The following is a 27,998-nucleotide window of genomic DNA, read 5'->3' as shown; positions in this document are numbered from 1 at the left end:
GTGAAAAGAAAATAAGTATTGATTGTGCAACTATTTAGTCACTACCACATTAAAAAACGACACAACTCATAGTTTTCTATTATATTTGGTTTTAGTTCTAGGCTGGTTAACTTACCCAAAAGTTTGGGTTAACCTGTTTAATAAAACAGTTTGAAATCTTTGACACAAACCCGCTTATTTTCTTATTGGGTCGGTGTTGTGAATCGTGTCGTGTCGATAATTACCACCTCTAAATAGTAGTGTAGGGCATACAAGGACTAAATATACTAAACATACTCGAAGGAGTGGTGTGACCACCTCGATGCTTAGGGGTACTCGGGCACACCTCCCCCGAGTGTGACTGGGATGCATTGTCCATTTCTCTCTCTCTCTCTATGTGTGTGTGTATGTGTGTTTTAAAAACCAGTTTGAACCGACCGGTTGAACCAGGTGGATCGGGAACCATAGAAGGGAGCAGATTAACTAGCATCAATTTTATGTCTATTTCTATACCGAAATGAACCGACCGGTTTTTATAAAAACCCGGTTGAACCAGTTAAATTAAATAAAAACACATGATTGATCATTTTACATAACAAACTTTGTTGTTTTTTTTCACACCTATTTAAATTTCTTTGAATCAAAACACATGATAAATGTTAGATTTTTTAATACATTTGTATTTATCTAAAACTATATTTTGTTTCTGTATTATATTTTATTTTCTTTTTGATGTACATGAATTGATATAAAACTTATGATTATGTGTTTTTAATGCATTTTGATTGATCTACAATATGTCTTTATATGTATTTTTAATGTTTGAACATGTGTTACATTTAATGAAATTAATAATATTTTAATCTACTTGTCACCATTTAATATGGATAGAACATTTTTTTTGAACGACAGGGTTAGTGATTAACAGTTACTATCACGAAATTGTTCACGTCAGTGTTAGGTAGATTTCCAATCTAAGAGACAAAGCCTCTATCAAATTCAAATGAGTTAATCCCACATTGGTAATATGAGTAGGACATTAATAATATTTTAATCTATTAGTCACTATTTAGTATGAATAAAAGCATGAGTATGAAGAAAATGTTGATGGATATTTAATTTCTTTTTTTTTTAAACATTTGAAACACCTAGATTATACAAAAGTAATTAAGTAAATGACGAAGTTTTAACAAAATTATCAATGGGGCGATCCGCACAAATCTTCCCATTAGAAGCCATGTAGTCACTGCAACCCGTAACAATGCTCTCAACAGCGCTGCGTTCAGCTTCTTTATCATCCCTCCCAATTCACTCTTTCAAACCCAAACTCCCTTCATTCGCCTCTTTCTCTTCTCTCCAATCTCCTCAACAACACCAACACCCACTATGGCCCGGCCTTCAGAGCTGGAGAGACAGCTCGCTCAACCACAATCGCTTCTGGGGACCTTCTGGTCCCGAACCGGAAACCCCAATTGGACCCAATTACCAGAACTCACAGTTGGATTCCGCCACCTCTTTAGCTGAAATGGGCGCCATGATTTTATCCACCAGTGACCCCATAACGAAATCGAGGCTTTCTCATCTTGCTTACTCTAAGTGGCGCAGAGATAAGCTCCCTATTGGGGCTTCTCAACCACCTGATAGACCTGCTCGTCCTTCAAAACCCCAACTGGTTCGTTGTTCGTTTTATTTTGTACTGCTTGGTTATAAAACTTGACGTTTTCACCGTTTCACGATTCTTCTCAAAGGTTTTACAGTTCGAAATTAAAATTTGAAGTCGAAGTTAGCATATTTGATAACTTTTTCACTTGTTAGCTTTCTAGTTTAGAGTATTCACCCCAATTCCTTATCGTATGGATGAACCGATACATGGTTTTGGGGATTTTCTTTGATCATTGATGTAATTCCAATATGTTTCATCTTCTTGTTTATAGTTAAAAGTAAAAATGAATGAATTGTTTGGTAATTGAGTACCTGATGAATTGATAATTGTGATTTCAAGGGCATGTTAATCCATTTTGAGTGTTTGGTAAAATGATTTTATTGTATGTTTAATTCAGGTGTCTCCAAAGGAAATCCCAGCTCCAAAGAACTCTGGATTGCCTCTCAACGCCTATATGCTACACAACCTTGCTCATGTTGAGCTTAATGCAATTGATTTGGCATGGGATACTGTTGTTAGGTTTTCACCATATAGTGATCTTCTTGGAGATAAGTTTTTTTCCGATTTTGCCCATGTGGCCGATGATGAGAGTCGCCATTTTGCTTGGTGCTCTCAGAGACTGGCTGAGCTTGGATTCAGGTGAAATATCTTAATATGAATCTCTTTATCTTTTTTGATAATCTTACTTCAAGTTTTTTGTCATGCAAATGCAAACTACCCTTTTTGGTCATTTTAGTTATGGAGACATGCCTGCCCATAATCTACTATGGCGTGAGTCTGAGAAATCTTCAGATGATGTTGTTGCTCGTTTGGCTGTCATCCCACTAGTCCAGGTGGTTTCCTAAATCACTCTCGTTCATGCAAAAAGACGTAACTACCCTTCTCATCATCCTCATTTAAAATAGCCCTAGACTGCTTGTCGCCTTGTCCCACGAAAAGGTGTAATACTAATATCCATGGACAAGCTCTGTAGAGCTATTTTTAATGACGAGGTTGAGGGGAGGGCATTTACGTCTTTTGTGCAAAAAGACGTAAATACCCTCCTCATCCTCATTGAAAATAGCCCTAGAAAGCCTGTCCTTGTCCCATCAAAAGGTGTAATATCCATGGAGAAGCTTTGTAGAGCTATCTTTAATGACAAGGATGAGGGGAGGGCATTTACGTCTTTTTTGCAAAAAAAGACGTAAATACCCTCCTCATCATCCTCATCGAAAATATCCCTAGAAAGCTTGTCCTTGTCCCACGAAAAGGTGTGATACTGATATCCATGGACAAGCTTTGTGGAAGCTATTTGTAAAGATGAGGATGAGGGGAGGGCATTTACGTCTTTTTAAGTTTCACAAAAAAGTGCTCATGCCGTGAAGACTGGCTTTGTGATAGGAGGCTAGAGGACTTGATGCAGGGCCTCGACTTGTGCAAAAGCTAATTGGATTTGGAGATGTTAAAACATCAAAAGTTGTGGCCAAAATTGCTGAAGAAGAGGTTGCACACGTGGCAGTTGGTGTCTATTGGTTTGTTGCAGTTTGCCAACAAATGGGCCGGGCCCCATGTCCAACATTTAGAGGTGGGCTTTGCTTCTTTTCTTGTGCTTCCTCTCTCCATCACAAAAAAAAAAAATAATGTTTTAATAATCAAATAAATGTCTAAAATGACCCTTTACATGGTTCAAAATAAAGAAAACTTATAATAATCTTGTGTTTTTATTCAATTATCTTGTTCAAAAGACTTACTAAAAGAGTACAATGTGGAGGTGAAAGGGCCCTTCAATTACACTGCACGGGAGGAGGCTGGACTTCCACGGGACTGGTAAGGGTGTAAAATGTAAATTATGTCAAAAGTCATCCTTGCCCCTTGCCCCAAGGCCCAAAAACTTCTTGTACATATTTGAGTAAAAATTTAAGACTACTTGTCAAATTATCTAAAGGACTAAATGCAAAAAATATCAACATACTTTTATTTATTTAATTATGTGTTATAGCATCCTACTTTTCTTTCTTTCTACTACAACATTGTACTATGAAAAATCTATATAATTATAGAATTGTACTTTAAATCTTTTTTATTTGGATATTATACTCTGAAAAATCTAAAGTAGGACAAAATGGAAGTACATTGATATTCCTTGCATTAACCCCTTATTTAAATACTCTTTAGTAAAAAAGAATGTTTTCTAGGTATGATCCGTTAGTTGAGATTGAAGAAGATAAGGAGCGGCTCTCTAAGGTATGTAGCTTGTTACAAACTAAAGTAGGACCAAATGAAATTTACAGCTTATGGGGGCAAATAGGTAATTTTAACGAGACTATTGTTTCATATGATTTGTGAAAATGACAGGTTCATGATAGGCTTGCTCATATAATATCCATGGAGAAAGAGAACTCGAATTTGAACAAGACAAACTAATTTATGTCAATGCGTGACCTTGTTTGTTTGTTTTTTTTTCTTCGCATCAAGTGTTTTTTGGATAAACGATGTTCAAGAAATATTTCAGAAAATCACGGAAAACTTGGGAAGTGAAAGGAAAAGACGTGGATGCCCTCCGCATGTCAATCTTCGAAAATAACCCTACAAAACTTGTTTAGTCATGTCCAGTGTGACAAATGTAAGTCAATCGTTGTTTATTGCATGTGGTCAATAACATATATTGGTAATTATGTACATATAAAAAAAGGTTAGATATCAATTTCAAATACAAATATGAATACATTCATACATGCTATAGGGAGATTTGGACCCTAGCTTCATCCCTGTCCTTGTCATCCTCGTCCTCGCCATCATCCTTGTCATCATGCTCGATCTCGTCCTCCTCATCATCATCATTGATCTCGTCCTCATCATCATCATCATCCTTGTCATCATGCTTGATCTCGTCCTCCTCATCATCATCATTGATCTCGTCCTCATCATCATCATCCTTGTCATCATGCTCAATCTCGTCCTCCTCATCATCATTGTCATCATGCTCGATCTCGTCCTCATCATCATCATCATCATCCTTGTCATCATATTCTATCTCGTCATTTTGTGGTGGGTAACCCTTAAGCTCATGCAATTTCCAAGATCCATTTGATAATTGAACCATCCCTTTATTTTGTTGAGTCCACCAATGATTGGGTATCAAATACTCATCTTTCAACAAATTCGTTCGCTTATTGACAAGCGCAAGATCCCGAGTAATTACCAACTTGAACTCTTTATCAACACCATGTGAGCCTGCAAGCCCATGCAAATAGGAAGCCTCCATATTATGCCTTTTTGCATAGCTTTCTATAGCTTTCAAGTATGGAGACTTTCGAGTATCAATCACTAATTTATGACCAATATGTTCGTACCCAATCAATGGTGGTAAAAATTGTATAAAATCTATCATGTTTACTGTTCGTAAGATGTGGAGATTTTCTTGCTTGTCGAGAAGCTCGCGAAGACATATGTTTCCAAGAATAGGGTTCCCGTACGCAAATACTGTTACGGGAAATGACTTATTGGGTCGGGATGTAGGTTTGTTGTAGCCGTTGACTGCTATGTCGCCTCCGGTTAGGGTTGCTAGTGCCCCACCTAGACTATGGCCGATTACGGTTATACTCACGTCTTCATCCTTGTATCTTTCAACTAGCCTCTTGATCGTAGATACAACCTGAAAGTTTTTTGTGGATTTGTTATATAAAAGATTCACTTTTCGAATGCTATTTTTTTTTATCTAATTGGGTTTAACGGTAATATCAACATCTACAAATGTGTGCGATTTTGGACAAGACACGTGCATGTACCATGTTTGTTTCTTTAGATTGCGTTTGTTACATGTGATAGGACCACACAAGATTCGATTGTACGATATAGGAGAAACTTGCTAGAGATGTTTTAATTATAAGGATGAAGTGGAATTTTATGTCTCTTGCATAAACGAGAGATCTAAAGTAAGTCCATGTCCTACCTTGTTTCATGTTTTTTGGTGGGACAAAAAATTATAAATTTTGTCCCATTGACATTGAACTTGGTCGCAATCCAATGACATGAAACAAAGTATAGTTTGTTTTATAGTGTCAGTTCCACTTAACAAAGGAGGCCTTACCATCTTGTGAACTCGAGCAGAGCAGAATATGACAAGTTGTACTCTGTTCGATACGAATTAGATTGAGACCGAAACTAACTGCACTTATAGGGACAAATATTTTATTTTTTTATCGCCACCAAAAATTGTGGAACAAAAACTTGCTCTCGCTCTCAATACCTCATTTGTGCAAAAAATGAAAATAAAGAATGAAGTATGATGGTTTTCTCATTCTAATTATCGAAATTAGACCTATAATGTTTATTGAGCCACGTTAGTCCAACCTAGTCCTGTGTAACAAACTCAACCTACAAGAACAATCATTGTAACAATTAACATACCTGATCTCTCGCACTAGTTTTATTAAAGCGAGAATTCGGATGACTAGACGTATATATTGAAAGAAATCCCGAATGCGCTAGTGCACATGTCGATGTTGGAAAAACCTTAGTCGTTGGCTTCAACGGGAAATCAAAATTCTCGATCCATTCTGATATTTGTATCGTCCCTCTCCATGAAATCACAATATCTCTCCTTCCCAACAAAGGTTTCGATTTCTCTGAAGACACTGCAATGTACCCCATCCAATTTGACTGCCCTAAATACGGGTCCTTCACAAGAGACTTCAAAAGAAACGATTGAGGGGCGGTGGGTGATGTGGACGTAGCATAGATATACTTAACAACATTGTACTTTATAGGGTTACCCTTATCGAGACCGAGTCGTGAAAAGAACTGTTTTTTCGTGAATTTACTTGCACCCGCATATCTTGACCTACGATCAAGAATGAAAGTGTCATAGTTGGCTTGAACCCTTTCACCATAAAAAATGAGGTAACGTCTAAGGTCGATGTCGAGAGGTTCCAAGAGTGAATTCCAGTTGTCTTCTCCGCTAAGTTTTCTCCATTTCCCCGCGAAACCGCCTTCACCCATGTTGTTGTACTTGATTAGGTTTTTCGAATGGACTTAAAAGAGGGAATAAAAGGAAAGAAAGATGTGTGGAATATAAAGATGATTTTTTTGGGAATGAATCACACATGTGTTGTGTGGTAGACAACTTTGTTCATATGTGAGAATGTCAATTGTAGCACGTAAAGTCGAAACATGTTTCAAGTTAGATGGATTATACGTTAAGTGTAATTATACATAAATGTTTTAAGGTCGATGTTATCAATTTATAGTAAGATAGGGAGTTATCTAAATAGAAAGTGACTTTTGGTTAGCGAGTCTCTCTTTGGTTACAAACTTACACTGTAGACTATTAAACATTGTATCTAAGTAATACTTGCTAAATGGATACACCAAATTAAATTATTACTGTAATAATATTGATTTTATAAGTATAAAATTCAGGAAAATAAATAAATAAAAATTTCTCCGACAAAACAATCCGATTGATCTTTTAAACATATATTAATTTTTTGTTTCATTTTGATATGTTATTTAATCCATCCAAATGTAGTGCAATTGAATTAGCAAGATATGCAATACAATTGTAAATATGAAAATTAATTTATAGGGAAAGTATGTGACCAATTTGTTTCGTGTAGTGTTGCAACAACTGTTTTAGCAAATTTAACATGTTAACAAGAGAAACGTAATGTATTAAGTAATATCTATGGGCGCAAACTCTTTTATATTTAGGTTATAAATATGATTATAATTTGTAACATAAAAGAAAAATCATAAATTAAATATTGTTGTTTCCTTGCCTAGCCTCATGAAAGCAACGCGTTTCAAAATATTTTTTCCTACTCTAATAAAAGTTATAATAAATTTGTAAATTATAGCCAGCCTACATATTCTATTTATGATTTGTTACTCAACATATTTGCACGAATTTGAAAGACCAGTGTGTGTGAAGGTTTTATGTCTTTCAATTTTATTTTTAAACTATAAAAATTGTACTTGATTTTTTCTTAAAAAAAACCCTTTATTATTATTTTTTTCAATCTTACTCTTTTAACAGTTTATTTTTTCGAAAAAACTTGTAAAATATGTTTATTTTATTTTATTTTTATTATTTTTTTTTCTTCAAAAAGTACTAAAAACAAATGAGAGCTTTTCCCTGAAACAATTAAAGAGTCGAGTGTTTTTTGCCGAAAAAAAGTCGGGTTTTTTAGAAAAATGAAAAAAATACAAGGTCTTTTTATGAATGAACACATTAAAAAAACTAATACTTCTTTATATATATATATATATATATATATATATATATATATATATATATATATATATATATATATATATATATATATATATATTAATTTCGTGTTCCTTTAGGAACAGTAGATTGTTCTTATTGGATCATTTTTTTTAATAATGTGGCCCTCTTTTGGGCTCTTTTCCCCCTGCTCATTCCTCCAACTTCTGCAACATTTCTTCGGCCTTATCTATATACTATTGCTTTCAATTTCATCTCTCAAACCTATCCTTCTTCCACCGCTTCAAGATTCGATGTTTCCTCCTCTTAGAGGGTGTTTGGATAGGAAAATAAAGAGAGCTTATAGCTTATTGCTTACCCTCGCCACCATAAGCTAACTTTAAGTGTTTGGATAATAAATACTAAAAACCAGCTTATTGTGGTGTGGAGAAGCTAAATAAGCTAATTTTGAAAAGCTTCCCTCTTGCTTAAAGCTTATTGCTTATAGCCTATTTCTAGTCATTTTACCTATATAAGTTGTTTTGTTTGCCAAACACTTAAATGTTTATCAACTTATTGCTTATCCCCACCATTATAAGCTAATCTAAACACTTTTGCAAAAACTGCTTTCTCACACCGCTATAAGCTAATTTATCCAAACACCCTCTTATTTGTGCAATTTATCTCTCCTCCTAAAAACCTCCTACTTGCCGTTGCATTCATCACTACGACCGTCTATGGATCTCTTTCAAGAAGACCATTCACAAGCTTTCCCAAATTCGATTCGTTGTTGATAGTTGGACAAACATGGTGAGGGGAGCCGGTGACATCGGCGCCAAACCTTCTCCCTTTGTACATAGATTGAAGCTTCCATCTTCGATTGGAGAACATCCGACACCTTCGTTTCAGTTAGAAATTGACCCCCCTCCGTTTTCCCATTCCAGCATATACAAACAAAATCTTACTCTATTTTTTTGGCGATTTGGGTTTTGTGAAAAAAATCCTTAGCTTGGTCAATCTCCCGGTTCGCCATCTGCCTTTTTTTTTTTGAGTAAATGGGGTAATTTGCGCGTTTGGTCCCTAACTTATTTTTTTAACTTGGAAGGTCCCTATTGTTTGTTTTTGTTTTACACTCGGTCCCTGTCTTACCTAAAAGGACAATTATGCCCTTATTTAAATAAATTACGATAGTCTTTTTAGGTAAGATAAAGTGAGGTGTGGGTGGGGTTGGAGGTGTGTTTATTTAAATAAAATAAAAAATCAAGGGCAAAATAGTCTTTTTAGGTAAGACAGGGACCAAACATGCAATAAAAACAAACAGTAGGGACTTTTCGAGTAAATAAAATAAGTTAGGTACCAAACACGTAAATTACCCCAAACCATAGGGACCATTCATGCAATTTACTCCTTTTATTTATTTATTTATTTTTTTGTGTACCGCTATCTGCTAGGAATGAAAGATAGAAGCATGTGTATATGCCTTTGACTCAAATTTCTTTGGCGTAAAACATCATCTTTTTGGACTATGTTCTACCAAATCTGAAACAACCCGATCCTGTCTCTCTACATTCCCCACTAAGTGGCTTGCTGCACTTCCCGTAACGGCTCCGACCACCTCTAGTGTGTGAATCACAAGTCTTGGGCCTTTTAGCCTGGCTAACTACTGTGTGTACCTACTCCGGCTTGCGCTTCTTCTGAAGCTCCAGCTCAATCTCCCATTCCCATGCTCTCATAATGATGACATTTATGGTCTTGTACCCCAAAAAGCTCACTAACTATCTGATATCATCCCTCAACATATCATGGTATCTCATCTTCTTCATCTCCTCATCCGCAACATACTATAGAACCAACATAACCCTCTCATGGAACTTGGCGGTGATCTTCGCCACAATTTTAGTAGTCTGGTGAAGGTTCTAAAACTCACTTGCCAACTATTGTACCTCAATCATTGGTGAAAAATACTCCAGGAATCTTGTAACAAACTCCTCCTAAGTCATGGACACCATCGTTGCATATCCCAATGCACGACCGGCCTCCTCTCACCAGTCATGGGCTTAGTCTTAGAAAGTAGGAGGCAACCCCACCTTTTCCCCCTCAGGGCAGAAGCTCGTGCGCTGAGCATTCTCCATATCAGCGATCCATCGATGGCTAGAAATGGGGTCCTTAGCACCAAAGAACTAAGGAGCTCTACATGCCTGAACTCTTGAAACGAGGGATTCTATGTCCCTGTCAACCACACATCGATCTCTACCCGAAGGGCCCCGAGTCGCTCATCTAAAAGCTCCATAATCCCTTCCTTGATGGTACCGAAAATCACAGGGGTGATCCCCATAATACCGCGAGTAATCTCTGGTGTGATAACCTCACGAAATCACTCATCTATCGATTCGACACCAACGTCGGACCAGATCCAAAAGCTCTTCCTTGAGTGTTCACCATACTCAATTGAAATACAAACATACGAATGATCAACATAAACTCAAGGGAACTTCCACTCTACTGGTCCCTTAGAATCTCTAAGACTGTCCTTGATGCGAGTACAGATCCCGTGCTTTTAGTAGTACAGGCCCAATACTACCTTCAAAACATATCCATACTTTCCTTAAGAACCATCCCAAATCCTCTAAGTCACTCGACTAACACCCTACACACCAACCCTATGCTAAAAGACATACATATCACACTATGACATTTCCTAGGCTCTCCTATGTACTCTCAACCAAACAAGGAACAAGAAATAAGGCTAAACCAATCATTGAAGGGCTATATGAACATAATCGTATACAACTTTTATATAATACACTAAGCAATTAATTGAGCCGATATCAATCCCAAGTGACACATAACATCCAGTCCTTATAGGCTATAAGGCATCATACAAATCATACAATTCTATCATACGATTCCTGATGGAATCCTTAGCCCTACTCTAGCATGTAATTCACATATCAGGCATACTAATCATAACACATGAGTATGAGTATTTTGGGAACCACTTACTTGAGCTCGGTTGATTGCACGCATGAAAACCATTTTTTTCTTTGCAAAAAATCTTTTAGAAAATTCAATTTTCTTTTGAAAATATTGTCAATTCCTTACTTTGAGTTTTGACACACTCGCAAGTGTGCTCGAATCCTTCAAACCAAAGCTCTGATACCAACTTGTAACGTCCCAAAAACAATGATAAAAATTTTCATTTTAAAAATCATTATACCATATATAAGATGTGTCAAAATGAACCACAATATAGTATATCAAAATCACTATAGTAAAAATGGTCATAAAAGCAGAATCACGAGAGGGATGTTGTGCGATCATGCCAGACCCTTCCCTTTCGTACCGGTAGCACCTGAAACCATAAACATTAAACTGTATGCACAAAGCTTTGTAAGTTCCCCAAAGTACCACAAATGATACATATAGTTGGGCCCAACCCCGAGGTATATTACAACCCAACATCATGGGTCCAATCCTGAGGTATGTTTCAACATGAACATGCAATAATGAGCCCAACCCTAGGGTTTCTTTCAACCCGAGTATACAATTATGGTCCCATCCCTTGGGTTTATTTCAACCCAATCATACAAACATGAAAGAGCCACAAAGATAACTAGCATCCTACATAATGCAATCCAGTGGGCCGACATTGGTGCCTTCGACCCACAAGGACATTGAGAAGACTCACCTCTTAGTCGAAACTCAACTGCTACTGCTCTCACTGCCATAAATATCGATGCTACACACCACCTATATAGTTATACTAGTTAAACCCTTAACTCTTATTCCAAAACTAGGAGTTTAACCAAAAGTCACCCAAAGTAAAAAGTTAATGGTCAAAGTCAATAGTTAACATTGACTTTAGTCAACCTCCATGTCATGGCCATCCATGGCCATGCTGTGGCCATCATACATCAATACAATCGGTTTTTTCCTAATTCCTATGCCGTGGCGACCTAAAGCCACACCGTGTGTTGGGTTTCCAACAACTTAATGGTTTAAGCTGTTTTCTTCGATCCCAAGAGCTCCAAAGCTCAGATCTAGTCTGAAACATGGTCTAGAAGGATACAGTTTCCAATTTTACCCATTAAGACCACCCAAAAGGTCAAGATGTCACACCATATGTTCCAAAAAGGCTAAACAAGACATGGATTCACCATTAAGCACTTAATCCAAAAATTCCATAAGCTAATAACTCAAGAAGGGTTTCTAACACCAAAACTAACATCAAAGTTGGTGCTTTATAGACATGAATGTCCAATTCATGTCTTGAAGCCATAATGTGTCAAAATAAGGTTTTTTTTGACAAAACTCTTATGCATGGCTCAAAAACTCAACTATACTTCAGATCTAAACCAATAATCATACCAAAGGTTCCAAAGATTTATAAAGTTGCAAACTTTATGAGATCTCACCACTCAAACTAACAAGAAAATGAAGATTAAGGGACAAAACTTAAGATATAGCAAGCTATCATGATAAAAATTAACTCTTGGACACTTACAAAGGTCCAGAAGAGTGCTAGGACGAAGAATGGAGACTTGCTTGCTGAATCTTAGCTCACTTCTTCCTTTTTTTCCTTCAAGGACTTCAAAGAACAAAAAAGGGATTCAATAATGGAGGAAGGAGATTAGGTTTTATTTAGATATTTAGGAGGCTGATGGTAAGCAAACCCTGGTCTCTTCATTCCATTAAATAGGGAGCAAACCTAGAAAATAAGGTTTTCCATCAGCCAACTAGCATGTCTTGGCCATATACTGCCACACTATGGCGACTTAAATGAAATTGAGTTTCAAGCTTGCCTTGCCACATCATGGTGGTGCTTCCACCACACCATTGCAACCCTAAAATTCCATAAATTTTAGAACATAAAGTACCACAAGATCTTTGCGTTACAAAACTCCGACATCTACCAAACCTAAGATTGTGTGTCATAAGTGTGATCTCATAAACCATTATGCAAAGGACTACTTGGTTGATATTCCTTAGAAACCAAAGGTGAAAGAATCCGCCTAGTATGCTCTTCAAGCACAGGAACACGCAAAGAGTGAAAAGGCATTTGTCACTATAGTTTCTCGAAATGTTGATGGGTATTGGTCATCTAGTGATGAGGGTGAAGGTAACTCTGGAAGAAACTTGTGTCTTATGGCTAGAAAATCCATTGAGTATAATGAAGGCTACTGGTATTCTAGTTCTGAAAATAAATTTGAGGATACTGAGCCAAATTACTACTACATGGAAACCAATGATCCACCTGGCAGAAGCATCATCCAATAGGTAAAATCTATGATTACTGAAAATAATTTTGATTTATTCATGTGTGAACCTTATCTAACTCAAACTGAATCATATATGATAGTCATTCTTAAAGCTTATGAGTCTGCCATAGATGTGAGTGATAAGCCGGATACTGAGTTAATTGGACTTAGATTACGATTCGAAGACCACAAGCTTAAGATTGAATCCTTAGAGCATGAAATTGTAATAGTTAGGGATGCATGTATTATCCTTAATGAAAAATGTGCCATTTCCATTAGTGAAAGAAATATTCTTGTTAATGATAATATGTGTCTTAATGCTAAGACTGATGGTCTGGATAATTCTATTTATATGATTGAATCAAATGGACGAATGAATCATTGTTTTCGTTATCCTTGGTCCAAAGCACCTAGTCTTGGACACGAGTTTCTGAAACCTGTTGCTCGTCCCCTGAAGGAACTTCAGAATTTGACATTTATGGGAGACATTCTGAACCATACTTATCCGGATACTTTTGTCTCGCCATTTTCACCCCTTTAAGAGACTTTAGATGGATATCAATCATTGATTCCTAAGTTCAAACCAATCACTATTACATGTCTTGATTCCATGTAACTTCCACCTCTTATATCCATGGACCTGAATCAGTCTTCGGACTTTCTACATGGCACATGGGGAACTAGAGTTTATCTTCTGAACTCCAGTTCTCTAAAAAATTGTGTTATTGAGGAATTATTCTTGAGACATGAAGACATGACTCAGACCATCCTAATTCATTATGGGCATCCCTTTATAGTGATGCTGATGAGGCAATTATATGTGATCATGACTCCTCGTCTGATTCCTCTAATCCAAACACTAGAGTTGTTTCTAATTCTATATTAGTTCCGATTAAGCCATGTTTCAACAATCCATTTGTAGGACAGTCTTCTAAGTCATCATCTGACTCCAAGAAGAAACCTTGGTTGAACAAAAAGGATATTGTTTATCCGAAAATAGAGGTTAGAAAAGATATTGAAAAAGAAACCAGGTCTACATAATGCTCTAGGTTCCTTGAGAAATCTGATAAGAAAGTGTCTTAGAAAGCAGTTAGTACAACTACTAGGAATCACAATATGTTCATTCCAGTCAAAATTCTTAAGAGACCATCTATTCTTGTTAGCCCAGATACTCCTTTCTCTACGAAGAAAAATTATGCAAAACCTGTTAATACTGTGACCTCACCAAAGAAAAGTAAATCTCCTAGGAAAGTATCCTCTCCAGTATTTGCTGCTACCTTGGATGGCAAATTTTTTAAGCAAAAATAATTTCCAAAGTTAAATGTGCCTATAAGAGCAATGGATAAAGGAAAGGATATTGGAAACACTTCTGTTTGGAACCTGTCAAAAGTTTCAAATCCGAAATGTGAATGAAAGGTTAAAGGGAATGAAAATTCAACCGAACCATCTTGAAAGACAGTTCTTCCTGACTTGTCTCAGAAAACTAAAATTTCGTAAAAAACAGTGTCTAAGCAAACAAATGTCGAGTATGACTTTTGGATCGATAAAAAGACCTTGACATTTTGCATATTCCCAAATTTTTTTTTGGAAATAACCGTCCGAGATACCAACTGTTCAGAAATCAAAATCCAAGTCCAAAGCCTATGCTAAAGTCCCTAAGCTTAATTCGGAGCCTAAAAACTCCAAAACTCATTAATTTTTCTGTCTTTTTGTGCTTTGGAAAAAGATACAACATGATATATTGATAGTACTTGTTCCATGCACATGACTGGGCAAAAAGATTTTCTGCATGATCTGAAGCTTACTCCAAATGCTAGTTATGTTACATATAACAACACTACAAATTCCCAGATTCGAGGTTATGATATCCTAACCAATGAAAACTTGTCTGTATCTAATGTGGCTTACGTGACTGATCTCAAGCATAATATGATCAGTATTGCCGAACTCACCGATACAAATAGGAGGATCTAGTTCTATAAGAATATACTAAAAAGAATGTCTCATTGAATCAGACTGAAACAAAAACATGTGTCCTCTGGATATCAATATGATTATCGAAAAGCCTTAATTGTGTCTTCTTATGAAAGCGGTTCCTAATGGCAGTTGGATTTGGCATCAAAGGCTTACTCATTTAAAATTTTGATACATGAATGATCTGGTTTCTGGTGAAATGGTCCGAGGTTTGCCACACCTCAAGTTTGAGAATGATCATTTTTGTGTTACATGTGAGCGAAGGTCATCCTGTTGTAATTGAAAAATTAATTTCTGAACCACTTGAAATTCTTCATATCGACCTGCATGGACCGTCTTCCATTTAAAGCTTACATCATAAAAGTACATTATTGTGATTGTTGATGACTAGACAAGATTTACCTAGGTTTTCTTTTTGAGATTGAAGTCGGAAACAACTTCCGAGCTCATCAATTTAATAAAAGGGATTGAAGTTCAGAAAAAACTACTTATCCAATGAATTCGAAGTGACAACGGATCTGAGTTCACTAATTCCACGATTAAAAGTTTTTAACCGACAAAGGCATTGAACACAACTTGTTGCGACCTACACCCCACAAGGATTCAAGGTTGTTGAGCCTTCTACTGATGAATTCCAATATATTCTTGTAGATATAGGTTACAAGAGCGAATTCAAGGCCAAGGAATTTAAGAAACCGGCTGTACCTGACTTCCTGACGATATTGATGTATATGATTTTAAGAGGTCTGTCAGGAAAACATGATGGCACTGATACGATGAACAAGGAATGGTTATATGTGGTTTACAACATCTTCACCGGCCGATCAAACACCGTTGACCTACCAGAAGTCTTATGGTAGGACTTCATGAAGTTTGCTGATCGAAGGAAGGCTAACAAAATCTTAAGTCCGAGATTCAGGGATCTAAGACTACAACAATTATATTTCGAACGTCAAGAAGCTATTCCACTATCCTCAGATATCCCTGAGGTATATTTCACTTTCAAAGCTATTAAAACTTATAGGTTTCCCAATCAATCATCTTTTGGACCTGTTCGACGTCTTCCCCAACATATGCTAGATAATATTCCTTCCGATTCATCTCACAAGAAATTCCATCTTGAGACCACGATTTTAGTTGACTTGGTAAACCCTACCTTGGTATCGGATGAGCATTCCTCAAAAGCGAATAGACCTGCCACTTTAGGATCCATAAAGAAAAAGATTGACAAGAAAAGGAAAGGATTGCCCTTGAAAACCAAAGCCAAAAAGAGAGAAAAGATCAGAGAATCCTCTCAACATGATTCACAGATTGGTTTCAGAACTGACTCTGGGTCTCCGCCTACCTGTGACAACCCAAAAGTTTCCATTCTGTAAAACCATCCACAACAATCGAAGTGAAATCCATTCTGCTAACTTTCAAAATTTTGGGATAAGTTTGAGCATTTCAGGATTTACAGTTAAGGAGATATTAGGAGAGAGGATGCACTAGGGTATTATGCAACTCTGTTTTTCCAAAACTCGTTGATATTAGAGTTCAATGCCTGAATAAAATATTTTTTGCCAAAAACCCTAGGGGTATATATATGGTTCTTAACCATATTTATTCATTTGTTACATTTCCAACTAGAGAAAAGCCGATTTCTCTCTCAAGGATCTTCACCCGATCACCCCGGATTGTAAGTACTTCAACCTAGAGTGTATTTAAGTGTGTTATATACCTTGATAACATGAAAATCAGCCAAAATCACCAAGGAAATGGTGTTCACGGCCCAAGATCTTCTTGGACCGTGAACACTAAATTTAGGGCCAAAGTGTGCCCAATGTCCCTCAAAACCTTGGAACTGAACCTAGAGACTACCCATGACTTGTTTAGACCTCAAAATCATTAAGAAACAAGGGCTATAAGTGAGTTCACGGCCAATGATGTTCTTGGGCCGTGAACTCCATTTTATGGTGCCAAAATGCCCTAAATGCCTTCCTTAAGCCAAGAGACTAGCCTAGCACTTTAGCTTGATGTGATTAGGACTCAAAGCAACCAAAATACCAACACCCATAGGTGCTTACGGCCGCAAACACATGACCAAATGGTCCATGGGCCGTAATCTCAAGTTAGGGGTGTTTTGATGCCACAAACACTTCCTAAGGCTTAGAATTGAATTTAGGATGCTTCATTTTGACCTTTAGGACCCTCATAATTATAAATGGCCATGAGTTTACGGTAGTAAACTCATTTGGGCCATGAACTCCTCAAAAAATCCAAAGAAGGTGGCCTTTCTTATCCTAGGGTAGAGCTAATGTCCCTAAATCATCCCTAGCCTTCAAAACTTGCACTTACACATGAGTAGCCATGAGTTTACGGCCGTAAACTCCCTTGGGCCGTAAACCCATGGTAGTAAACTCATGTGAGTGCCTTTATACCTTCTTATGTTGAATCACATGTGATTCCAACACTTGGTCAAGGTCTTTCCTAGTCTCGGAAGGTGTTTGCTTTCATATAGTTGTTTATAAACACTATATTCATGTCAATATGTGTCCTTATATATCATTTAGGACTTATTGTGTCTTGGGACTTCATTCGTGGAACTTCTCATCCTTACACACATACCCGTTTGAATCACCCACATCAGGTGAGTTCATACCCCGTAATGAATCTTTTAACTATTTTAACTGTTTTAGGGGGGGGGGAATACAGGTTGAACACAATGTTAATTGTGTAAATGTTTGTTGTGTTAAACATCTTTCAAAATGTTACTTATGTTATTTATAAGCTGTCAAAACATTTCAAAACTCGTTTAAAGTTATGTTACTTTATAGTTATACATAACTCCGTTATTAAAGTAAAAGCATAACTTAGTAGAGAAATGAGTCTTTTTAGTAACAGTCCAAGTAGAGCATTAGTAAACTATTATAGGTATAGTTTAGGAGAATGCTATTCATTACTTCTAGTACAATGAAGCACACAAAGATTCAATACCAGAACAGAACAAACAGTGAAGAGAATCAAACAATACTAGAACAGAACATAACAAACAAGTTAAGTTGGTATAGCATGATAACACACAGACATGATCTAATTATACCAATGAATCACTAACGCATTAGTGATAGTTATATTGGGTATACATGATCATATAACTTTAATGTGAATTACACGACTTGCATGGATTTGCTGGGGTCACATTGGGTTCCCTCAATCTCTTTACATTGAGAGCGTTTAGTAGGGGTTCTAGTTTTCACATTATGACCGTAATAAAACAAATATGTTTTTAGGTTATTAGTACCTCCGCATGTCATTATAAACGATATCAGTGTACTCACTTCTCCCATTACTTTCATAAAGTGTCGGTAACACTTGAAAGTTGATCTATTTTCTAGTCGAGATAGTTACTTTAAGGGAGAATATACTTCTACATTTGACAAAGGAACAGTCGGGTTTAACTCAGAATAGAAGATGCCTTGGTAGAAGGCTACGGTTATAGGTTAGGATCATGATGCTAACTTTATGATTCCTTAATGTATACGCTATAGGATACATATATGCTAGTAGATTCCGACAGCTAATAGGATGTGTGCTCTTTGCTATAATTCCTGTTTCCGTTGGATGTGGGCTTGCACCGAGGTCACCCAATCTATTATCTACCCGAATATATATATATATATATATATATATATATATATATATCTATGCTTAGTATACATTAAGTCATCATAAGGGTACCAGGTATGGATCAGGTCATAGGACACAGAGTCAACGCACAGTTATTCTAGTACAAAACTTACTTTTCAAAGTCAGTACCTTTGGTATACAAAACTAGAGATTTCCCAGTTGAGGGCTTAATCCATTTTATTAAGCCAATACAGTTTTAGAGACTTTAAGTGAGTTAAATCTATAACACCTTAGTTTATACACCATGTTTATATATAAAACTAATATCCGATAGAGAGCTAAATGTGTGTTTTCCCCCGACGTCCTGTTCCCGTTGGATGTGGGCTTAGGGCCGATTCCCCCAATTAACTATCTACCCGATATTAGATAATATATAGCAGTATAAACAAAGCTATTATAAAAGTAATTACCGTAGTCATTATTTTACTATAAGAAATATAGGTTTTCTTAAAAGAACACTCCATTCGATATAAAGGAACCATTACATATAACTCCATGAGTAACAAGTGAATACACCAAGGTTATATATGACAACGATCTAACAACCAATGGAATGTGTTCTATCCGCCTTACTTGCTGTTTCCCGTTGGGTTGTGAGTTTAGGGCAGATGCGCACAATCGATTGTTAATTTAATCCAAGTATATATAACTTGTACCCACTTAGTATGCATAGAAAGGCTTGTAGTGTCATTTTACTTAACTTCCATTAAAGTAGGAAATATAGGATTTTCTAGAGGAATAGGCGAACTTTTCAAAACAGAACTTACAACTTACATCACTTGTACATATACATTTTTCCACATTTTACAGCTTACTCACATCACTAAAATCTTATGAACTCACCAGCTTAATTGCTGATCAACTCTTTCAAATAACTTGTATTCTCAGGAGACTATTAGACAGGTGCTCGTGCTGGGAATTCAGAAGATGGAGCATTATAGCTTCAAGTCTTGTTTTGTTATTTGTTTATGACTTCTATGTTTTGTGAACACACACATTGTAAACACTTTCTTTCTAAATGAATTGGTTGTTCATTACTTGCTTACCATATACATATCTCGTGATACTTGACATGACGTCCTCCACCCCAGAACGTTTCCGCCATTCCGGTTTTGGGGTGTGACAGATTGGTATCAGAGCATTGTTTATAGTGAACTAAGTATATCAACCGATAAAAGATATATGTCTATAAATACAATGGGGCTTAAGTGATCTGGATAATGATATATTTTAGAGTATAACTACAAGTTATAAAAATATACCTACTTGCTCATACATGTACATAATAGAACTAGGGTCACGAGGAGAACAGAACTAAAAGTATTTAAAGGTTGGACACTGTCGTCAACCTGAACAGTTATGTAATCATAGCTAGGTTCAATATAGACTGATCAACTATATTCATTCGAGATGTGACCGACATGTGTTTGGGAATGATGTGGTGTTGCAACAGAGTTAAAACTTACCGAAACACCAGTCAAGAGAACGCCAGAACAAGTACAGTTAGAGTTAGAGTACTATGGGAGTATTCTATGATACGATATCGCGATAACAAGTTTAGAACATACCAAGTACATTACGTTAGAATACTATAGGAGTATTTTAGTCTAGATAAATAAGTTATGTGATAACTTAAAAGACCCTTGCGGATAGGTCTATAATCTTACAGGGTATATTCATAAAGTTTTATATATAATCAAGATCTTATAGACATAGAATCTGTGACCGATGCTTCGCTATCCATTCCTTTTAAGGAAGTAGTGTTGAGGTGGGATCAATTATTCGAAGGTCTATTTGATCTTCAATTATATACAATACAAACTGGTGTACCTTGTACAATTATAGGAGGATTCCATAAGGATCACCCCATAAAGTTACCTTAAAGTTCCTAGGTTCTTTAGTCACTTTCATTCTCGCACGACAAACCCAGATAAACGTAACCACTTCCTCATAGTAGACAACAGAAGAGTTCAGGAGGAACAAGGGCGAATTCATGAGAAGATTTCAAGGAAAGATCAGCCGAAGTAACCAAAACGTCTTACGCGTCACACTAATAAATATTAATTAGGTTAATTTATCGAGCGAGTGGAAACACTGCTCACATTTTATGTGTTAGAATTATTTTCTTACATGCAACTCGTAACAGTTATTCAGGAAACAGATATTCGTTCGAGGATAGTTACTTCAAATTCATAGAGTTTATTTGGTATAGACTCATTTATGAATTGTTCCTAGAACCCTGTGGAAGTCAGGAACCGATACATCCAGAACTAGGATAACCTTGTCTTTTCAGCTTTTGGCTTGTGTCCGTTGCTATAGACTTATTCCGTCTCATCTTTGTTTTCTTTTAGCGAAGATGCCTCCTCGCAGATCACCCAGACACGCTACTCCGATAACTCCCATACCTTCTCCACAAATGGATGCAGCAACTTTGAACGTTGCAGTGGCTGCGGCTGTGGCAACAGCCATGGCACAATATCACCCCATCAGTATAGGTGGATGTGAAACGCCTACTGATTCTACTCAAGGTGAGGTCCCTGTGTGCCACGGAGAGTTCTCCTATAAGGACTTCACCAGATGCCAACCGTTGTCCTTTAAAGGGACTGAAGGAGTCATTGCCCTCCTGCAATGGTTCGAGAAAACAGAGTCGGTTTTCGAAATCTGTTTATGCCCAGAAGGAAGCAAAGTGAAGTTTGCTGCCTGCACCTTCGATGGCAAGGCCCTAACATGGTGGAACAGCCATGTTAAGTCACTGACCCTATCAGTGGCAAACTCAATAGGTTGGGAAAGCGTAAAAGAGTTAATGCGGGAAGAATATTGCCCGTTAGGCGAGATTCAAAAACTGGAACAAGAGCTGTGGGATCTCACTATGGTTGGCTTAGATATAGTGACTTACATAGACCGGTTTAGCGAACTAGCAGCTCTATGCCCCGAGATGATTACCACAGAGAGCAAGAAGATAGAAAGGTACATTTGGGGTCTGACTGCTCCGACGCTTGGCTCAACGACTCATCGATCATGGAGTCCGCCACAACGTAAAAGTCCATATTCCCGAGTCATCGAGGGAAGAGGACTATAATCAGGAGTCGGAGAACAAGAGAAAGAAGAAGCGAACAACACAAGACACCCCGCAAGAGCAAAAAGCGAGTACTATGTATGCCGCTACGACGCCTACTGTTTCAACATCTACCAGTCGTTATGCTGGAAACCTTCCGAAGTGTGGAAAGTGCAACTTTCACCACACCGGAGTATGTCGGGAAATGCAGTGTTAGAACTGCCACAGAAAAGGACACACAGCCCGTTACTGCAGGGCACTGGCTCAGCCGATCTCCCAAGTCCTCGGAGCTGAAGTAAACCAAGCCTGCTATGGCTGTGGTAAGACTGGGCACAATCAGAGGGACTAGCCGATAATCAGGAACTCAGGCGCGGATGGACGTATTCTGATGATCACCGTAGGAGAATCTACCCCAGAGTTGTCGTCGAGTAGTGGTACGTTTTTAAAATAGTAATTACATTTAAAATTAATTTATATTCATATAAGATTAAATTTTGGGGATGACACTTAAAAGTAACTATAACAACTCACATGTTGAAATAGGTCGTAATATTCAAGAGAACTAAAAGATCCCTTAGAGAAGCTATTATGACTCACCATATACATCAGGGTTGTGCGCAACTGAGATGTTGCAGACTTAGAGTGAGTGACTCCGCTTAGGTCCCCTTCCCTTAATTGGTTGAGGATTTGAGGCAGAGATGCTCAGTCAACTTCCCGACTCATCTTAAGTATTCACAATTTGTATTATGACGGGCGATGGTAGTGGTACCATGGGGGATCATGGTATAAAAGTATCCCTTCAGTAAGTAAAGCTCTTTTATTTGTATGTATGCACACATAGCGGTACGATACATAGGAGTGTTAATTTCAAAATAGAAAACAGGAAACTCGAGAGCAGTTACAAGGAGTACATTGTTGAACATACTAGGAGTACAGTACCAAGCATACCAGGGATACATCGTCGTTTATAAGACGTTTCTTTCATTTGACCAAAACTTTGTTCGGTATCCACCACAAATAAAGTAAGCTCATTTATTACTGCTAACGATGGGAATGAAATACTTGATAGGGCTCAACTCAAGTGTCCGGATCTATCAAGAGATCCAATTTAGTTTGTAATTCTCAAAATAAGGTATCGACCACTTCACAACAAGCTAACAATGATGCTTCCCACTGATTATGAAGTTAACGCTCTTCTTCCTACATCAGCCAATCCAAAATTGATAATGTTCCCGATAACACAGATGATCCATCAACTAATGCAACTAAGAAGTCTCCGAGCGGAGATGTGCTTGATTCCACTTTCATACTGGAAGAACCTCCTTGGAACAGTCTTGTTGTTAAATATGAAGTTGAAGTTATGTTTGCAGATGATTCTACCATAATTTCTACTCTTCCCTCTCAAACTACATTTCCTTTTCTGATACCATCCTCCACTAAAGTTCAAATTGACTTTGGATTATCCTCATCCTAGGACAACTTGAATATTAAGGATAAGGGTGGTGATCAAGGTAATCAACGACTGGAATATTGAGGATAAGGGTGGTGATCAAGGTAATCAAACTCAAGAGAATCAAGGTGATGATACTAAAGGTGTTGATGAATTAGATGATGATGATGATGATGATGATAAAAAATCCAAAGGATCTAGCTCGGACACATGATCCTTTGATAAAAAAGTTTTTGATCCTTTTGCTCTCTTGGAACTCCGCGATGATGTTGAAAAAGTCAATTCCAAAGTTGATAATTTTAATACCAAGGTTGGATCACTTGACTCTAAAATAGATTTGGTGATCAAATCTCTTTCCGATATCAAGTCTGCTGCTCCCTTGGAACTTGACATGGCCAACCAACTGGATCAACTCATCTTTCACCGATTGAAGCATACCTTGGAAGAAGCTAAGAAACAATACAAAGACAACCTCGACCGCCATATCTCCGCTACCTTTACAATGCTCAAGATTCACGATGATATGATCTCTGCTACCAATGAACTCATCAAGAAGACTCATGTTCGATGTGAAAAAAATTCAACGGTTGGAGAAAGAGACTTGATAGAAAGATGGAATGAATATGATAATGAAAGAAGTTCTGATTAAGGTAATTCAGTCCATATAACACTTTGTAGACACTTTGAATTATAAGTTCTTCGAAGTCCTTCTGATCATGGAAGAAATTCTTGACACCCTCAAAGCCCAAGCTCCAACAGCTGATGCATATGACAAACTCACCAAAAAAATAAATATGAGATTCCAACGGGTATTTGAAAAGCTTGATGATTTGAAGCTCGATGCATTTCTTGCATCAGAGGCAGGTCCTTCCCATACAAGAGGAGGAGAAATGATGTTTCAATGGAAACCAAGCTCGGAATTTCAACTCCAAGATTAGTCAACAGGCGAAGATGAACTCTTGGTAATTAGAGAAAAGAGCGAAGGTGAAAGAGATGAAGAAGTCAAAGAAGAAAGGGACGATGCCAAGAATTTGGTGAAAATAGTGATTGCCCTACTATCCGAAAGGAAACAACCTTCTTTTGATAGAATCACCTTGGAAGAGGAAAAGAAAAAATTGTCTTCTATTTTTTGGCTGTGGATTCTCCCTAGCCATGTGAGTTGTTCATGTAACATTTGATATCTCTCTATCTATCCATTACTTTTTACTCACATGTTTTGTTTATCATTGTTCATACATAATTATTTTCTTGATATTATCTTTTCACACCAACCCAATTGATAAATGGGAAACCAAGTTCGGAATTTCAACTCCGAGATGAGTCAATAGATGAAGATGAACTCCTGGTAATTGGAGAAAATAATGAAGCTAAAAGAGATGAATAAGTAAAAGAAGAAAGTGATGATGGAAAGAATTTGGTGAAAGTAGTGGTTGCCCTACCATCAGAAAGAAAACAACCTTCTTTTGATAGAATCATCGCAGAAGAGGAAAAGAAAAAAATGGTCCTCTATTGCTTGGCTGGGGATTCTCCCAAGCCATCTGAGTTGTTAATGTAACATTTGATATCTATCTATCTATCCATTACAGTTTACTCACATGATTTATTCGTCATTTTTCATACACGATTATTTTCTTGATATTATCTTTTCGCGCCAATCCAATCGATAAATAGGAAACCAAGTTTGGAATTTCAACTCCGAGATGAGTCAAAAGAAGAAGATGAACTCTTTGTAATTGGAGAAAAGAAAGAAGCTAAAAGAGATGAATACATGGAAGAAGAAAGTGATGATGACAAGAATTTGGTGAAAGCAGTGCTTGCCCTACCATCCAAAAGGAAACAACCTTCTTTTTATAGAATCATCTCAGAAAAGGAAAAGAAAAAATGGTCCTCTGTTGCTTGGCCATCAAATATTTCCAACATGTTCAAATGTTGCGGATAAATGGCGAAGTTAAAAATGAAGCTAACTGCTGACACATTCCGAGCTACTAAATCAATGCCTCCCACCATTCGTACTTCGAGAATTGAGCCTGTTGATGAAGGCTCTCCTATAAAGAAAACATATGAATTACTTGATCAACCTTTGATTCTTCCACTCTCGAAAGCTTTCATCACTCCATTTGGTCAACAAATCATCTCTTATATTACCACTTCGAACGCCCCTATGAAAGACAAAGGTAAGGGAATCCTTTTCGGAAGAATCAGCCCTGTGAAGTTGTTGAGCAAAAAAGATGATTGGTATTTAGATAAAATTAACAGAGCAATGGAAGCGAGCCTTAGAATTCAAGCTCTGAAGGATAATATGAATCCCTTCTTAGGCATCTCTCCCTACTCTCCTCAAATAATGATTTATGATGATAACTTTGTCCCTTTCAAAAGCTATGCTCTTCTAACCAATGACTTTGAGTAACTAGATCTTCCCATTTTTCCTCATGGCAAGTTCTATGTCAAGTTTTCTCCTCTTCACCCCTCTGACGATAAAGAAACTCTTGTACGAACTAATAGAGAAAGACTAAACACACTCTATTCCACCAATGCACTTCCTCAAGATAAAGCTTGGTCCAAATATATAATCACTAAGTTCAGTGGTTTCAAAATGAAGATGCTCGAAAAGTTTGATCTTGACTACATTCTCTACTACTACTACATTTACCAGAAAAATTAGTATAAAATCAAGATCTCAGATGCTGATTTCCCTTCGATAAATACAAATGACATTCTTGTCATTGCAGCTCACCTTAAAGACCGTCAAACCTCTAAATTCAACATAGGAGCATACAACTCAACGCTTAAAAACTTGAAAGACTATATCGCTGAGTTCAAAAGATCTAATGTGGAGTTCACCCACCTGTTTAGAACTAACAAAATTCTCTCACCGGTCTCTACTGAGCTTGATGGGGTTGATCTCCGTGATGAAGGTCCTATTAGAGATCCATAGCTATGACTTTTTACTTGAAGAAAAGTTTGAGCAAGAATGAGTTTTCCAGAGTTAGAGACAAGAATCTGGTTCCTACCAACATTATTTAGAGATTGATCTCCAAAACGAACAAGACCAATGCATCAGAAGAAATCAAGAATAAGTTTGTTGATAAACTCAAATGGTACATTGAAGTCCAAAGCTGGATGCAGAAGGCCTACTTCTTTGCCTTTGAAGAATCAAAGTAGGAGTGCTAAGGATTGATAAGGATACTTAGCGAGGGGGGGGGGGGATTGTTAGTACATGTTACGTTCCCCTTTGTCAATCCAATCTAACGTGTCTTTCCGAAGTAGTGTATACTTCGAGATCAAGAGTAGTTTCCGAAGTTAATAGATTTTCAAGATGATGTCATTTCAGAGTTTAGCCATTGTGTTATGATAGAAGTGAAAGTACTAGTTTATTGTTTACTATTTGTAATTTAGTATTGTACAACTAGCAAGATCAACTACAACGACTGTGTCCGACTGTTGATCTTTAGTCCATCCGCACTTTATCTAGAATTTGTCTTTAATAACTCCTTGGCAATAAAGTGAGTGTCTACCTTTGTAATATGTGTGCAACTTGAGAGTAACTTCACTTCTATCAAACAATTAATTATTTAATAAATCATTTCTCTCTAACATTCTTATTGTTCTTATTTACTTTTCACCGTTCATACTTTATATTAATTATCTTGAGCACTTTATTGAGTTATTTTCTTCAAGGCTTGGCTGGTTTATCCACACTTGACTAGATCTTTCAATATACGCAATCATTGACGTTAGATTAACCCAAGGTTTAAGTTTTCAATCCTTGTCTGTGAAAATTTGTGAACTCATAGATCTATACACCAAGAACACTTTCTTCTTCTCCAGGGCATCAAAGACAATACCAAATGCTCACAAATGGATGAAAGAGGAGAGGGGAGGCTGAAAGTGGTGAAAGGGGAGCTTGGGTTTCATTTAGGAAGGCTGGTGGTTGAAGAGGATGCCCTAACCTTGAAGTTAGAGGCTTTAAATATGGAAGAAACACTTAAAGACCATTGGCTTGGGTTGCCACAGCCGCCACGTTGTCGCACACTACTTGCTACATCGTGGGGCTCACCAGAAAAGTGCGATCATGAAAAGCCTGCCACGTCGTGGATATCCATACATCACGTCATGACAAATATTTTTCCTCAAAAACAAACCTTTTACTCCTTCAGGCCACCACTGATCCATCCTAAAAAATGAGTGTTACATCCAATGTGGATTTCCTATCAAAATATTGCCATGTCATTTATTTGGTAAGCTGTTAGATTGATGGTAACCGATCAGTTTGTTGGAATTGCAACAAAATTATAAATGTAATGACATAACTGAGAAAAAAACAAAACACAATGTCAAAATCAAAATTTTTGTAAATTTAGTGACTTTATTAAAATTTAGGAAAAATGATTACTGGGAGAATAGAGAGACCGATTATTTGGCTGATATTGCGACAAAGTTGTAAATAAAGTAACTCAACTGAGAGAAAAAAAAATACATTGTCAAAATCAAAAATTTCAATTAACTTAGTGAATTTATTGCAATTTTCCCTTAAAATAACTACGTGACTAAATAATAAATAAAATATTTAATAATCACATAAAGATATATCATTTCCAACCTAAATTCCGTGCAATTAATCGTTTATACTACCGTACGATTCGATCAAATGATCATTTGACTTTACATATAATTTCATATATCCACCCATTTATTTTCTTACATCATGTGCCAAGTTCCTCCTCCATGATGTGTATTTCAAAATCATTTTCCTCCTCTAT

At 37.0% G+C, this 27,998-nt stretch overlaps 2 protein-coding genes across 4 annotated transcripts; one reads left to right on the top strand and one right to left on the bottom strand.

The window, feature by feature from the left end:
- The first annotated feature begins 1,193 nt into the window (after positions 1–1,193).
- Positions 1,194–4,325, top strand: LOC145068557 (diiron containing four-helix bundle family ferritin protein, putative (Protein of unknown function DUF455)). 3 transcript variants are annotated; one of them, XM_079015535.1, is made up of 7 exons: positions 1,194–1,651; positions 2,040–2,281; positions 2,379–2,475; positions 3,023–3,206; positions 3,400–3,448; positions 3,817–3,865; positions 3,977–4,325. In XM_079015535.1, exons 1-7 carry the CDS (start codon positions 1,241–1,243, stop codon positions 4,043–4,045), a joined length of 1,101 nt encoding a protein of 366 aa, XP_078871661.1. In that variant the 5' UTR covers positions 1,194–1,240; the 3' UTR covers positions 4,046–4,325. The 3 variants fall into 3 exon arrangements, with proteins under 3 accessions (XP_078871661.1, XP_078871660.1, XP_078871662.1); XM_079015534.1 differs by having other exon boundaries at positions 3,367–3,448; XM_079015536.1 differs by lacking the exon at positions 3,400–3,448.
- A 33-nt stretch (positions 4,326–4,358) lies between these two features.
- On the bottom strand, positions 4,359–6,645 carry LOC145068556 (phospholipase A1-IIbeta-like). Its single transcript, XM_079015533.1, has 2 exons — positions 6,032–6,645; positions 4,359–5,276 (listed from the first exon to the last, which is right to left on the bottom strand). Exons 1-2 carry the CDS (start codon positions 6,620–6,622, stop codon positions 4,359–4,361), a joined length of 1,509 nt encoding a protein of 502 aa, XP_078871659.1. The 5' UTR covers positions 6,623–6,645.
- Between the last annotated feature and the right edge of the window lie 21,353 nt (positions 6,646–27,998).

This window comes from Lactuca serriola, chromosome 8, assembly GCF_051521515.1.
Source record: "Lactuca serriola cultivar US96UC23 chromosome 8, Lser_US96UC23_V15, whole genome shotgun sequence".
Lineage (NCBI taxonomy): Eukaryota > Viridiplantae > Streptophyta > Magnoliopsida > Asterales > Asteraceae > Lactuca > Lactuca serriola.
This window is presented reverse-complemented; position numbering and strand designations above follow the sequence as displayed.